Source organism: Odocoileus virginianus, chromosome 29 (genome assembly GCF_023699985.2).
Source record: "Odocoileus virginianus isolate 20LAN1187 ecotype Illinois chromosome 29, Ovbor_1.2, whole genome shotgun sequence".
NCBI classification, from domain to species: Eukaryota; Metazoa; Chordata; class Mammalia; order Artiodactyla; family Cervidae; genus Odocoileus; species Odocoileus virginianus.
Window position 1 is genome coordinate 31,387,202 of NC_069702.1, and position 15,436 is coordinate 31,402,637.

The following is a 15,436-nucleotide window of genomic DNA, read 5'->3' on the forward strand; positions in this document are numbered from 1 at the left end:
AAATGTTATTTTCAACCACAGATATCTTATTCAACTTCTTCTAAGCTCTTATCCCAACTTTTCAGGATCTCTATGCTTACTAGTTTTATCTTTCCTCTCTTCTAGACTACAAACACTGTGACAGCAAGGATAATGTGTTTTCATTTTATTTACTGTGTATCCAATAATGATTAGTGCCTAAAACATAGTGTTTGTGATATAATTGTTTGGTAAGTATTGATAATAACACATTTTAGAATTGTTTAGCTTTTATATGCAAGTGATTTTTCTGGATGTAGGACCTAGACTGCAGTTCTTTCACTCATCATTCATTCATTTGTCCAAGAGCAGCAACATTTATTTCAGGAATTATGCTACGTATTATTAGCATTAGATGCAGAGTATTAGAATAATCTATTATTTTTCTCAGAAAAGCTTCTGGTTTCTGACAATTTCTATTCATACAGAAGTTCTTCAGAATTAGGAAATGTCTCAAATATACTTTCTTAAAATACAACCACATTGAAATGGGGTGGGGGTGATATCATCACTCTAATTTGATAGACAAGGGATTCTTAGAGCATCAAGACAAAAGGATCAATATATGACCAAAGACTTGAACCTTAGATTTCTGATGCTGAATGTCATACTTTTTCTAATGCTGTTTCCATACATACTTCATTTGTGTAACCACTCGAGTTTTATTTCTATTTAAGTTACCAAAAGACTTTAGTTCCTGTATTTTGTTCATTTTAATGCATTTTTTAAAGGACAAATTTAGGCTTAATTCTCTTTTAAACAGATCAAATACTAGGCACTATTAAAGACAGTAAAAAGTTCCCTTTGTCATCTGAATCATATTTGATGAATAAATAATTGCAATCTACAAATCAGAATAAACATATGGGAATAATGTAAAGGGAATTTAAATGTAACTAAAATAAAGCATCTTTTTTCAAAGTTTGAACCAGTTATACAATTTGAAAAAATCCAATTTATCATAGCCAAGTTCTCAAAGTTCTTTGCACACTTAAAACTGCCTTGAATGCATTTGTATATTATGCTCATACAAACATTTTACAACAGTCTAGCTAATAAACTTCTTTAAATTTCCTGAATGCTTTGTTTGGTTTTTACCACCTTATTTTTCTCCATTAGGGTAAAACCGCTTCCTTTATAATTATCTGGTGTCTGCATAATGCTCTCTCCAGCTCTACTTTATAGAAATGAGTATTTCGTAAAACTTATTTAGGCTCCCACATGAGACAGAAGGTCTATATTCCAGCTGTAACAGACTGAGAATGGCTGATTACCAAACAAAACTCATTTTAAAATTAAATATGGCCATGATAAAAATTCTCTTTTGTAAGATAGAATTATCATGATGTAATATCATGATTAATAACATCATCCCCATAAATTTGATTTTTATCATTTCTTGCTTTCTGAAGGGCTGAGTACTAAAACCAAACTGACAAAACTTACAGGAAAAGGAAGTGATAATTTTTTAAAGTTGCAGCAAACAAAATATCTATAACTAAACAATCAGAATATTTAATGTCATAGATTTGGGAGCTGGAGATTTCAGTTATGAATGAGAAGGAATATATTACCTATGTGGAGACAGAAGTAACTTTTTTTTATTATTTCTGGGCTGTGTGATATCAACTTTAATAGTTACTTTTATTACAGCCATACAAACAGGTGTTAGTGACAAAATTAAAATAAAATGAGTCAAAGAGATGATGTAAAATGGATACTTCCCACTTGAGACCAAATATGAGGAACATACACTGCTCATTATTAACAACATTTATGTCTACATTGGAAACACTTTCTCTTCATTTAATTTTCATCATCTTGCCTGGAGGCACAATCATGGAAACAAGGGAGCCATTAATTTTCTCCTTGTCTCACAACTAAGAAATCAACAAAGCTCAAGGACCAGAGCAAAATCCATTTTCTCCTCTTCACCCTACTTACTCTCTCAGCCTTAGTACAAGCCATCACCCTTTCTCCTGGACCTTCAAAATGACATCTAAACTGGTCTTTGCATCTGCACTCTAGCTGAAAATTTCATTCATACCTCTGTGATTATTCTAAATTCTCAGCCTAACTAAAACTTATTGGTTCCTCACCTCACCTTCGACAGAATCAATTTCAAGCTCTTTACTTTGGGTTATAAGACTCCTCATGAGCTGGTCCAACCCTCCAGCCTTACCATGTCCTCTTTTGAGTACAATAATGCTGTGAAAGACTTGCCATCATGGATATCCTTTGGAAGAAATAATTGTTTAAGGGCAGAATTCATACTTTATGTTTGTATTTTCCCAGTATAACTATTATTGCAAAATATTGTGTCACCTCCCTAGTGTATTTTGTTTTTATTTTTTGTACATACTATTTTTTCCTCTGTTCCTTTCTTCTCTTTTATTCCTGGGCAACTTTGATCAAAGTTTTAATCATGTTTCTTTCTTGATAAAACTCCCTGACACAGCCCCCTAAGAGGTTGCTTTCTCTTCTTGTACTAAATTTTCTTTTGGCATAGTTCATAGTGTTCACTTGTTTCCATGTCTGTGTCCTCATTTATAATATGAGCATCCTAGATACATATTTTAAAATCTTTGTATCTCTTGGGCTCTAGAATAATTTCAAGAATGTTCTCAAGATCATCTCATTTAAAGGATTTAAGTTTAAATAAATATTTGTAAGATAAAATTAAAAACATAAAAACTGCTCAAAAATATCTCACTTGTAAAATATTAAATATTGAATCTTATTTGGGGATTCAGAACATAAAGCAAGTAAATACCAGTTCTCAAGTTGGAGAAAGATAATTTAAATTACTTAAGGTATTTTGGGTGGACAGGTAATACATGAGTTGGGATAGGCAAGAGACAAAATGAGACAGGGCAAAAGCTAACAGAGTTTTGTCAAGAGAATACATTGGGTGTTGGTCCTTTATTGGACCAGAACCTGGTGGTCTGGAGTAGATGATAAGAAAGTGAAAGAAGGAAAGAGGCTAATATTCTCTGGGTTACACAGCAAGCTTTCACACTCCAGGGAATCAGCCAGAAATGGATATATATATATATATATATATATATATATATAGAGAGAGAGAGAGAGAGAGAGAGAGAGAGAGAGAGAAACGCATGGGGACCCAAGCTCTGATGGAGCAAAGGTGTTTTAATCAACATGGTGTGGGCATATATACTGTCTTACAAGGTAGTTATTCTCAGCAAAGATACAGATTAAAATTCCAGATTTACAAAACATAAGGTGATCCCTATTAAAGAGAGAGAGTTGTAAACAATCACTTTTTACTGTATGGTTCATAAGAAGGAAGAGGGTACTTATCACCATATTGAAAAACTAATGAAGGAAATGCCTGGATTCCTCAGCCCCAGGAAAGGCTTGCCTCTCCTCTTAATTCCTGAATATTCAGGAATTAAGCACACAGGAAGCTCCAGTTAAATGCTTCCTGACAATTGGGCATAGCAAACAGCCTTTTCCAACCACCCAAGAAACGGCTCTACACATGGACATCTCCAGATGGTAAATACTGAAATCAGACTGATTATGTTCTTTGCAACCAAAGAGATTGAAGCTCCATATACTCAGCAAAATACAAGACTGGAGCTAACTGTGGCTCAGATCATGAACTCCTTATTGCAAAATTCAGACTTAAATTGAAGAAAGTAGGGGAAATCACTAGGCCCTTCAGGTATGACCTAAATCAAGTCCCTTATGATTATACAGTGGAGGTGAGGAATAGATTCAAGGGATTAGGTCTGGTAGACAGAGTACCTGAAGAACTCTCGATGGAGGTTTTTAGCACTGCACAGGAAGTGGTGTCCAAAAACATCTCAAAGAAAAAGAAATGTAAGAAGGCAAAGAGATTTTCTGAGAAGGCTTTACAAATACTCAGAGAGGAGGAAAAGTGAAAGGCAAGGGAGAAAGGAAAAGATACACCCAACTGAATGTAGAGTACCAGAGAACAGCAAAGAGAGATAAAAAAAACCTTCTTAAGTGAACAATGCAAAGAATTATATGGAAAAAATAGAATGAAAGACTAGAAATCTATTCAAGAAAATTTGAGATAAAAAAGAGAACATTCCATGCAAGGATGGGCATGATGAAGGATAGAACCAGTAAGGACCTAAGAGAAGCAGGAGATATTAAGAAGATATGGCAAGAATACACAGAAGAACTATACAAAGAAAAAGATCTTAATGTCTCATATAGCCATGATGGTGTGATGACTCACCTAGAGTCAGACATCCTGTAGTGTGAAGCCAAGCGGATCTTAAGAAACATTACTATGAACAAAGCTAGTGGAGGTGATGGAATTCTAGCTGAGCTATTTCAAATCCTAAAAGATGATGCAGTTAAACTGCTGCACTCAATGTGTCAGCAAATTTGGAAAACAGCAGTGGCCATAGGACTGGAAAATGTCAGTTTTCATTCCAATCCCAGAGAAGGGAAATGCCAAAGAGTGTTTAAGCTACCGCGCAGTTGTGCTCACTTCAGATGTCAACAAGATGATGCTCAAAATCCTTCAATCTAAGCTCCAGAAGTACATCAACTAGGAACTTCCAAATGTGCAAGCTGGATTTAGAATAGGCAGAGGAACCAGAGATCAAAATGTCAACATTCATTGGATCATAGAGAAAGCAAGAGAATTCCAGAAAAACATCTACTTCTGCTTCATTGACTATGGGAAAGTCCTTGACTGTGTGGATCACAACAAACTGTGGAAAATTCTTAAAGAGATGGGAATACCAGACCACCTTGTCTGTCTCCTGAGAAACCTGTATGCAGCTCAAGTAGCAATAATTAAAACTTGATGAGGATGAAAGAGGAGAGTGAAATCTGGCTTAAAACTCCACATTCAAAATACTAAGATCATGGCATCTGGCCCATCACTTCATAGCAAATAGAAGGGGGAAATGTGGAAGCAGTGACAGATTTTATTTTCTTGGGCTCCAAAATAACTTCAGAGGTTGACAGCAGCCACAAAATTAAAAGACGCTTGCTCCTTGGAAGGAAATCTATGACAAACTTAGACAGTGTATTAAAAAGCAGAGACATCACTTTGCTGACAAAAGTCCATATAGTCAAAGCTATGGGTTTGCCAATAGTGATCTACAGATGTGAGAGTTGGACCGTAAAGAAGGCTGAGGGCCAAAGAATTGATGCTTTTTTTTTTTTTATTAGTTGGAGGCTAATTACTTTACAATATTGTAGTGGTTTTTGTCATACATTGACATGAATCAGCCATGGATAATTGATGCTTTTGAATTGTGGTGCTGAAGACTCACAAGAGTTCCTTGGACAGTAAGGAGATCAAACCTGTCAATTCTAAAGAAAATCAACCCTGGATTTTCATTGGAGGACTGATATTGAAGCTGAAACTCCAATACTTTGGCCACCTGATGTAAAGAGCTGACTCACTGGAAAAGACCCAGATGCTGGGAAAGACTGAGGGCAGGAGAAGGGAGCAACAGAGGATGAGACTGTTGGATGGCATCACCATCTCAAGAGTCATGAGTTTGAGCAAATTCTGGGAAATATTGAAGGAAAGCAAGGCCTGGCATGCTGTGGTCCATGGGGTTACAAAGAGTCAGACACAACTTAGCATCTGAGCAACAACAAGTGTAAAATGGAAAGGAAGAGTTTTCGTACGGACTGAAATCTTATTAAGTATAACTTGCAATTTGTGGTTTCACCAATAAAAATAGGAAGAACTGTAGTCAGGACTTCAAGAGCAATGTTGTTACTAAAAAAAAACACTTTATTTTAATTGGAGGATAATTGCTTTGCAAGGTTTTGGTGGTTTCTGCCGTATATCAACATGAATCAACCATGGGGATACCTATGTCTTCCCCCCTTCAACCTCCCTCCCACCTCCCACCCCATCACATCCCTCTAGGTTGTCGTAGAGCATGGGATTGAACTCCCTGAACCATAGAGCAAATTCCCACTGGCTATTTTACATATGGTAATGTATATGTTTCAATGCTACTCTCTCAATTCATCCCACCCATTCCTTCCCCCACTGTGTCCACAAGTCTGTTTACGTCAGCGTTTCTGTTGCTGCCCTACAAATAAGTTCATCTGTAGCATTTTTCTAGATTCCATATACATGCATTAATATATGATATTTGTTTTTCTCTTTCTGACTTTCTTCACTCTGTATAACAGGCTCTTGGTTCACCCACCTTACTAAAACTGACTCAATCTCTTTCCTTTTAATATTCTATTGTATATATGCACCACATTTTCTCATCCATTCATCTGTTGATGAATATCTGGGGCTTCCTCCATGTCCTGACTATTGTCAATAGTGCTGCATTGAACACTGGGGTACATGTATCTTTTTAAATTTTGGTTTCCTCAGGGTATATGCCTAGTAGTGGGATTGCTAGATCATATGGTAGTTTTATTCCAGGTTTTCTTTTAAGGGATCTTCATACTACTCTCAAGAGTGGCTATATAAATTTATATTCCCACCAACAGTGCAAGAGGGTTTCCTTTTATCCATACTCTTTCCAGCATTTATTGTTTGTAATACTTGATGATGGCCATTCCTACCAGTGTGAGGTGGTACCTAATTATAATTTTGATTTGCATTTCTCTAATAATTAGTGATGTTATGCATCTTTTCATCTGTTTATTAGCTATCTGGATGAGTTCTTTGGAGAAATGTCTGTTTAAGTCTTCTTCCCATGTTTTGATTGGGCTGCCTTTTTTTTTTTTTTTCTGATATTGAGTTGTATGTACTGCTTGTATGTTTTGCCAATTGCTTCATTTACAATTATTTTCTCCCATTCTGAATGCTTTATTTTCATCTTATTTATGCTTTCCTTTACTGTGCAAAAGGTTTTAAGTTTAATTTGTCCTGTTTGTTTATTTTTGTTTTTATTTTCATTACTCTAGGAGGTGGGTCATAGAAGATCTTGCCCTGATTTAAGTCAAAGGGTGTCCTGCCTATATTTTCCTCTAAGAGTTTTATAGTTTCTAGTCTTTATTTAGGTCTTCAATCCATTTCAAGTTTATCTTTGTGTATGGTGTTAGGAAGTATTCTAATTTCATTCTTTTATACATGGTTGTCCAGTTTTCCCAGCACCACTTATTGAAGAGACTATCTTTTCTCTATTGTGTTGTTACTTTTAAAATAAGCAATAAAAAGTTCAAGGTCATTGAAAAGTATACAAATTAAAACCTTATTTTTAATCAAGAGATACCAGTGATATTATTATACAACTTTATTGCTAAAAGTTTTTTTTTTTAATATTAAAATGTTATCTGTAAATTACCTTTTTATTACATGAGCCTTTGTACTTCACCACCCAAATTTCAAATTGCCAATATGTTTGACAAAATGTAGAGGGGAGATGGCCTCCCTTCAATGTCAACATCGGTAGAGCTTTAATTAAAACATACTGGGATTGAGGTGCTTGGGGAGGGTAAACAAAACCTTGTGTTCCTATCAAAATCTAAGTATCTTATTGTGAATTAGCAGTAGAAACTATTTTCACACTTATATCACACGTGGACTTGGAATAAAACTGTACTACAATTTTTTTTACCTTACTGTTTTTCTTTCCATTATCACAGACCACTTGAATGTTCACAAGCTGATTACCCACAAGTTGAACATCAAAGAAGACAGCAATGCAGGGGCCCTATAAGCCTATCTCTTTTCACACTGGCAATCATAGCGATCATAGGAATTGCCATTGGTATTGTTACTCATTTTGTTGTTGAGGGTAAGTATACAGGTCACATTTCTATTGCCTCAGTGCTTCATGGCTTAGTATCTTGAAATTCTCAGTCATATAAAAATTCCATTTGCATGCTATTAGCATTTTAATTACTATTCTTTTACTGATGTTAAATTATAGTTTGCCCCAATATTGAGTCCTCTGTTTCATATTTCCAGCCAGTGATGCTTGCAATATATTCACATTATTACACAGACAAAAACAAATACATATTTTTTTAAAAAAGAATGAAAACATTATCTTTAGAATAAAGACAAATCACATCATGGGTGTTGAGTTTAACATACATATTTTTCAAAATCAATATGTTATGAGGTGCTCTAAGAAAAACTAATAATATGAGAAAATTGCATGAAAAATATCTTTAAGGGGCTAAAGATTAAACATTATTTTTGAAAGAAAAAAGACATTGTTTTATGACTGAAGGAAGAAGAAAAGCTCAGATTTATTCTACCTTAGGTGAAAAAAATAGAGTCAGTGCCACATTTAAAAATGATAATCAACCAAAGTCATTTACCTTTGTCTTTATAATCATATATGACTGAGACTTTGCCAAAAATTTTACAGAATTGTATGACCCATAACAATAAAACCATATTTGAAAGAATTCCCAAGTAGGGATGAAGTATTGTCCAATGTGCTCAGCTTACCAGCTTACCTACTTTATTGGGGGATTGATAATATTCATTTCTTAACTCATATAATAAAAAAATAAACTACATTAACCTCCATGTCTTTCTTGTTAATATCTTTTGTGCTTAAAATGCAGTTCATCTTCAATATTTCATGTGTTCAAGAAATAAAAAAGTAAAGGAATAATACAAATAATGGGGAAAAAATATTTTTAAAATATCATAGAAGTTGTGTTAGGCTGAATAATATCCCCACACCCCAATACATCTGCTTCTTAAACTTTGTGACTGATGTGTGTTACCTCATACGGCAAAAGGGACTTTCCAGATACGATTGCTTCAAGGATTTTGAAGAGCCATTACTCTGGATTTTCTGGATGGGCTCTAAATATAATCCTAGTATCTTTATAAAGGACAGGCAAAAAGCCCAAAGAAGGAAGGCTATGTGACAATAGAAGCAGGGAGAGAGGAAAACAATGTGATGTATAACCACAGGCCAAGGAATGAGGATCCCTCTAGGAGCCAAAGAAAGCAAGGAAAAAGATTCACTCCTTAGTTCCCCCCAAAAAACAAACAGAGATACAAACAGGTCTTAATTTGAGCCCTGTAAAACTCATTTCAGACTTCTGACCTAAACTGGTGGTCACTGGTCACAGCAGCAATAGGAAATTAATACAAAGGTAAGTCCTTGGGCTGCACCTGACTATTCATTGGAAAAATTGATGCTGAAGCTGAAGCTCCTACACTTCAGTGAAGTGGTCAATAAAAAGGTGAAAAGGATAATGTAAGAAAAATTTTAAGAAGACCGTGTGATGAATGCAGACAAATATAAGCAGTCTGCTATAGTTTCAACAGAAATTATTAAGGGAATGTGGCAAAAAAATATGCTCAAGAGGTAGGCAGGGCCTACATCAAGGAAAACCTTTGTGGATCATAGTAAAGTGCTATGACTCCTTCCCAATTGGCAATGGGGAAAAATGAAGGTGTTTTAATTGGAGAAGTGATATTGTCAAATCTGCAATTTAAAAAGATTTTTCTGCTGCTATGTGGGAAATAGAACTGAGGAAAACAGAACATGAGGCAGGGTACTAGTTATAAAGTTGTTACATTTTCCAGGCAATAAATGATGAGGGAATGGACCAGAGCATTAATGACAATAGAATTTGTGAAAAGATGATGAAGTTTTAAAATTTAGGAGATAAAATTTTCAGAATCAGTTGATTAATAGGAAGAGATCAAAGTTAACTTTAAAATTTCCAGTCTGGGTCGTGAAGTAGCTTGTAATGACAGAATTTAAGATAGAGAATCTAGACAGAGTACTTTTTTTAATAAAAAGTTCATTTTGTTTTGGATAGACATTAGCTGGGTGCTTGATGAGGAAGTGAATTAAGGATATAACTCTTCTGGGTGGGATAAGGGATTCAAAAGATATTAATAAGTTGCATTCATAGATCTTAAGACTGAAAAATGGTATATTGCAAATGAGAATTAAATCATGCTTTGTATGACTGTATGGACAAGTAAGCTGTTCAGAAGAAAGAAAACAGAGGATATGAAGCAAGGTTTGAATCTAAAAAGAGGTAAATGATCCTGGTTAAGGATAGAAGTAGGCTTCCCTGGTGGCTCAGTGGTAAAGAATCTTCCTGCCAATGCAAGAGACATGGGTTCAATCCCCAGGTCAGGAAGATTCCTTGAAGAAGGAAATGGTAACAATCCCTGGATCAGGATGATCCCTTGAAGAAGGAAATGGTACCCACTCCAGTATTCTTGCCTGGATAACCCCATGGACAGAGGAGCCTGGAGGGCTACAGTCTGCTGGGTTGCCCAAGAGTCAAACATGACTTGGCCACTACACAACAACAGTAAAGGACAGAACTAGAGAGTTCTCCAAAGTAACTGGTGCAAGGCCAAGAGCAATGGCTTCATAAAGCCAAAGACAAGCTTTTAAGGAATATGATTAAGTCTGCTAAGAAATCAAGATAATTTTTGAAAAAGACCAAAAGAATATGATGTTAGATATGACAACTGTTTTGCCCTTGACAACGGCAGCTACAGTGGTTTGTTAGGAGTCCAATACAGAGAATTGATGCCTGCATGGGCAAAAAGAAAATGCAAATTTAAAATATTGTTGTTTTTTTTTCCATTTATTTTTATTAGTTGGAGGCTAATTACTTTACAATATTGTAGTGGTTTTTGCCATACATTGACATGAATCAGCCATGGATTTACATGTGTTCCCCATCCTGAACCCTCCTCCCACTTCCCTCCCCATCCCATCCCTCTGAGTCATCCCAGTGCACCAGCCCCAAGCACTTATGTCATGCATCCAACCTGGACTGGCAATCTGTTTCACACTTGATAATATACGTGTTTCAATGCTGTTCTCACAGATCATCCCACCCTCACCTTCTCCCATAGAGTCCAAGAGTCTGCTCTATACATCTGTGTCTCTTTTTCTGTCTTGCATATAGCATTATCATTAAAAATATTGGTTTGTATTTAAGTAAGCTTGTCAGTAGTGTAGAAAACAGTGATCGCTCATTCAATATAGCTTCATAATACAGCTTAGTTATAATATACCTATATTACAATTCTTTAAGGAAAATGGTAATTTTTATTATATGACTGTCAGCAATTGTTTTTGGTGTTTGAATCTTCATTGTATGTTGCATATCTAATTGTGTGAAAAATTTTATACACAAAGACACTACAAATGTGTGTTCTGAAAGTACACTCTATTTTAGCTGGATACAATGATAAAAGTTACACAATATTTTTTAAAATGACTACGACTAATTGTATAATGCTGAGAAGAAATAAGCTGTGTTATTATAAATCTATTTCCTGGGGGAAGGGGACAAGCAATTGATCGTGTCTAAGTGTGGATCTTCTGTTTATTTTTACCCTTCAGGTGATAAGTCATTCTACTATCTTGCCTCTTTTAAAGCTACAAATATAAAATACAGAGAATGTTATGGAATGAGAACCTCAAAACAGTTTACAGAAAGGAGTCATCAGATTGAGAGAATGGTAAGCCCAATAGAAATTTTGAAGGTTTATGAATGTTTCTCTGCCTGACGTTGAATGTGATTATTACAGGAACATGATTGCTCCATGCTCAATTTCTTCTTCTATAAAATGAGGATAATATAGTAGGTCATATGGTTGTGAGGATTAAATAACTTAATGTATGTAAAATATTTAGAGTAATGTCATATGCCATTAAACACATGTAGATTAGAGTAGGCAACTAACATCTGAGGAAATTGTTGGTTGAAGCAGGTATTCTCAGTTTAGGTTATATTTAAATTTAAATTTCTCTGTTAAAAACAGATCAATTTTTAAACTTTTTTATTTTATTTCTTGGTTCATTTCCCTTAAACTTTTCTTTCAACATAAGAATATCAGATTGTGATGCTTTGCCTCATCATTTTGTGATTTTGCTTTTGAAACACATAAAGGGTCACATACAAGACTGTGTGCCTATGATTCTTATGAATCTCAAATTTAGTTATGTCCCTCAATTATTTTGGTTTTCCTTGAAAACCTAGGCATTTCTAATTTTTTAAGGTATATTAGGCAAGCAAAATCCTTGCCTGTGATAGCAGAAAATCAAATAAAAAAGTCTATTTTTGTTTAATAAAGAACATGTCTTTGGAGACTATAGATTTCTTTAGCAAAACCCACAGCATTAGACTAGAGTATAATTTAAGGTCATGAGAGTTATTCTAACAAGGAAGTAAGGGGTCTAGAGAAAGGGGACTTAATTATTATGGTTTTTATGATTAGCTATAGACACTTATTTCCTTATGCATTTAAATTAGAAGATAATTACATTACAATATTGTGATGGCTTCTGCCACATATCAACTTGAATCAACCATTGGCATACATGTGACCCTCCATCCTGAATTCCCCTCAAAACTCCCCACCTACCCCATCCCTCTGGCAGATTAATGGATAAGGAAGTTGTAGTACATATACACAATGGAATATTACTCAGCTATAAAAAAGAACACATTTGAGTCAGTTCTAATGTAGTGGATGAAACTAGAGCCTATTATACTTAGTGAAGTAAGTCAGAAATAGAAAGACAAATATCATATATTAACTCATATATATGGAATCTGGAAAGATAGTACCAACGATCTTATGTGTGGGGCAGCAAAGGAGACACAGACATAAAGAACAGACTTTTGGACACAGTGGGAGAAGGACAGGTTGGGATGATTTGAGAGAATAGCATTGAAACACATACATTACCATATGTAAGATAGACATTATCTCTTAATTAAAGGAGGAGGACTTTAGCACTCTCACTCTTAATTGCACTCTCCTTTCTCTTCATTGTTAACATAGGAAAGTATTTGTATTCTATTTGGCTATTTATTCTTATATAGCTCGATTATATGTAGATCCATTCTAAATGTTGAAAACCAACACTGGTTTATTTTTTGTACCTATTTAAATAGGGTTTTGCATTTAAGTAGGACAATGTTTTGACAATTTTGTTGCCACAGTTCTTTTTAAATTTTATTGGTAGGTGGCTTTATTTATATTTTTTATTTTTAATTGAAATATAATTGATGTATAACATTATGTTAGTTTCAGATGTGCAACATAATGGTTGATATTTGTATAAATTGAGAAGGACCACCACCATAAGTGTAGTTAACATGCAACACCACAGGTAGTAATAATTTTTCTTCTTATGATGAGGACTTTTAAGATTTACTCTCTTAGCAACTTTCAAATATACAATGAAGTCTTAGTATATATAGTCACCATGTTATACATTATATCCCAAAGAACTTATTTATTTTATAACTGGAAGTTTGCACCTTTTGACCACCTCAGACCATTTTGTATAACTTTCATCTCTCACTTCTGGTAACCACCAATCTGTTCTCTAGATATGAACTTGTATTTTTTGCTTGTCTGTTTAGATTCTATATCAGTGAGATCATATGGTATTTATCTTTCTCTGTCTGACCTACTTCATTTAGCATAAAGCCTTCAAGGTCCATCAGTAAATTGTCAAAAATGGCAAGATTTCATTCTTGTTTATGGCTGAATAATATACCATTGCCTGTATATGCTACATCTTCTTTATCCATTTATTCATCAACGAACACCTAGTTTGCTTCCCTGTCTCAGCTATTGCATGGCTAGTAGCAGTTGTAGTATGGTTGATTTAGGGATTTAATGTTCTTCTTTCCCCCATGTGAATAAACAGTTGTTTTAGCACCACTGATTGAATAGTCAGTCCTTTTCTGGTTGATCTGCCTTGTCATTTCCACCACAATTCAGATTTCCACATATGATGTGGAATGTTGCTGGGATCTCTAATCTGTTCCATCCATCAGCTTGTTTTTCATTTGGTCAATACCATGATACTTTAACCTCTACAGTTTGCCAATGTGTTGATACATGTTGTATTAATTTTCTAGGGCTGCTGTAGCAAATTACAAAAAAACTAGTGACTTGAAACAACAGAAATTTATTCCCTCACAGTTATGGAGACCAGAAATCTTAAAATTAGAATGTCAGCAGCCTTGGAAGTCTCTCAAGAAGAGTTCCTCTTTGCCTCTTCCAACTTCTGGTAGCCTCAGGCATTCCTTGTCACGTGACTACATGAACTTGATCTCTGTCTCCATCTTCACCTGGCCTTCTCCGGGTTTCTTTGTTTGTCTACTCTGATAAGGATACTTATCATTGGATTCAAAGTGTTCCTGGATGATGTCTACACAATGGTCTCATCTTGATATCCTTAATTACATCTGCAAAGACTCTTTGCCAAGTAAGGGCACATTTACATGTTCCCAGAGTCAAATGTATTTTTAAGGGGCCAACATTCAACCCATATACTTGGATTTATCATCATCTCTTTCAGGTATATTGCAGTTTTTCTTGTCCTTTCTATTTCCCATACCAAGTGAACACACACACACACTCTCACATCCCCTCATACTGGGATTTTGATTTAGTGTGCTTCAAATCTAGAAATCTAGAGATATAATTGACACCATTTATTTATACTTATTTGCTGTATTTCAGTAGAGCTTTAAAATAATTTTCTTAAATGTCTGGTATATCTTAGTTAAATTTAATCCCAGATGATTGTTTTGTTGTTGTTTGGTTTTATGTGTATATGGGGTTTGTTTGTTTTCAGTCATTGTTAATGGATATCTTTTCAAAATGAATTCTTTGAAACTGGTTTTTACCAGTGTATAGAAATGTGATGAGCTTTTATAACCTCTTTTCACTCTGTCTCCTTTTTCGCATGTGGTATTTCCAAGTGCTGAGTCTCTCCTGGAGCTTTTAGAGCAGAGAGACTCCTTTTGTGGTTGAGTTGCCTTGATCCACAGCCTGATCTGGTGATTTCCAATTATGGGCACTTTTGTTTCCCTAGAGATATTTTGCAATTCCTGGGAGACATTATTTTGTTGTCACACTGGGAGGAGGAGAGTTGCTGGCATCTAGTTCTCAGAGGCTCTGACTATTCTTCCAACTTTTATGTTCTCCTCCTTGCTCACTATTCTCTGACCATAATGGTCTTCTTTGAGATTCAGTTCAGTTCAGTCACTCAGTCATGTCCGACTCTTTGTGACCCCATGGACTGCAATATGCCAGGATTCCGTGTTCATCACCAACTCCCGGAGCTTACTCAAACTCATGTCCATTGAGTCAGTGATGCCATCCAACCATCTCATTCTCTGTCATGCCCTTTACCTCCTGCCTTCAATCATTCCCAGCATCAAGGTCTTTTCAAATGAGTCAGTTCTTTCTATCAGGTGGCCCAAGTATTGGAGTTTCACCTTCAGCATCAGTCCTTCCAGTGAATATTCAGGACTGATTTCCTCTAGGATATACTGGTTGGATCTCCTTGCTGTCCAAGGGACTCTCAAAAGTCTTCTCCAACACGACAGTTCAAAAGCATCAATTCTTTGAGATTACCTACACATATTTTTCCTTCTATCTGGAACTGCCCCCTCAGCCTATTCTTTCTGTTGCTTACTACTTCTGATCCTTCTG

General features: G+C 35.3%; 1 protein-coding gene across 1 annotated transcript in view; it reads left to right on the forward strand.

Moving 5' to 3' along the window:
* Positions 1-15,436, forward strand: part of LOC110150926 (transmembrane serine protease 11F) — a 100,600-nt gene that overhangs the window by 55,830 nt on the left and 29,334 nt on the right. The window contains exons 3-4 of the mRNA XM_070458016.1: positions 7,603-7,754; positions 11,313-11,431. Coding sequence (XP_070314117.1) covers positions 7,603-7,754; positions 11,313-11,431 — 271 coding nt within the window. The remainder of the gene's footprint in view (positions 1-7,602; positions 7,755-11,312; positions 11,432-15,436) is intronic.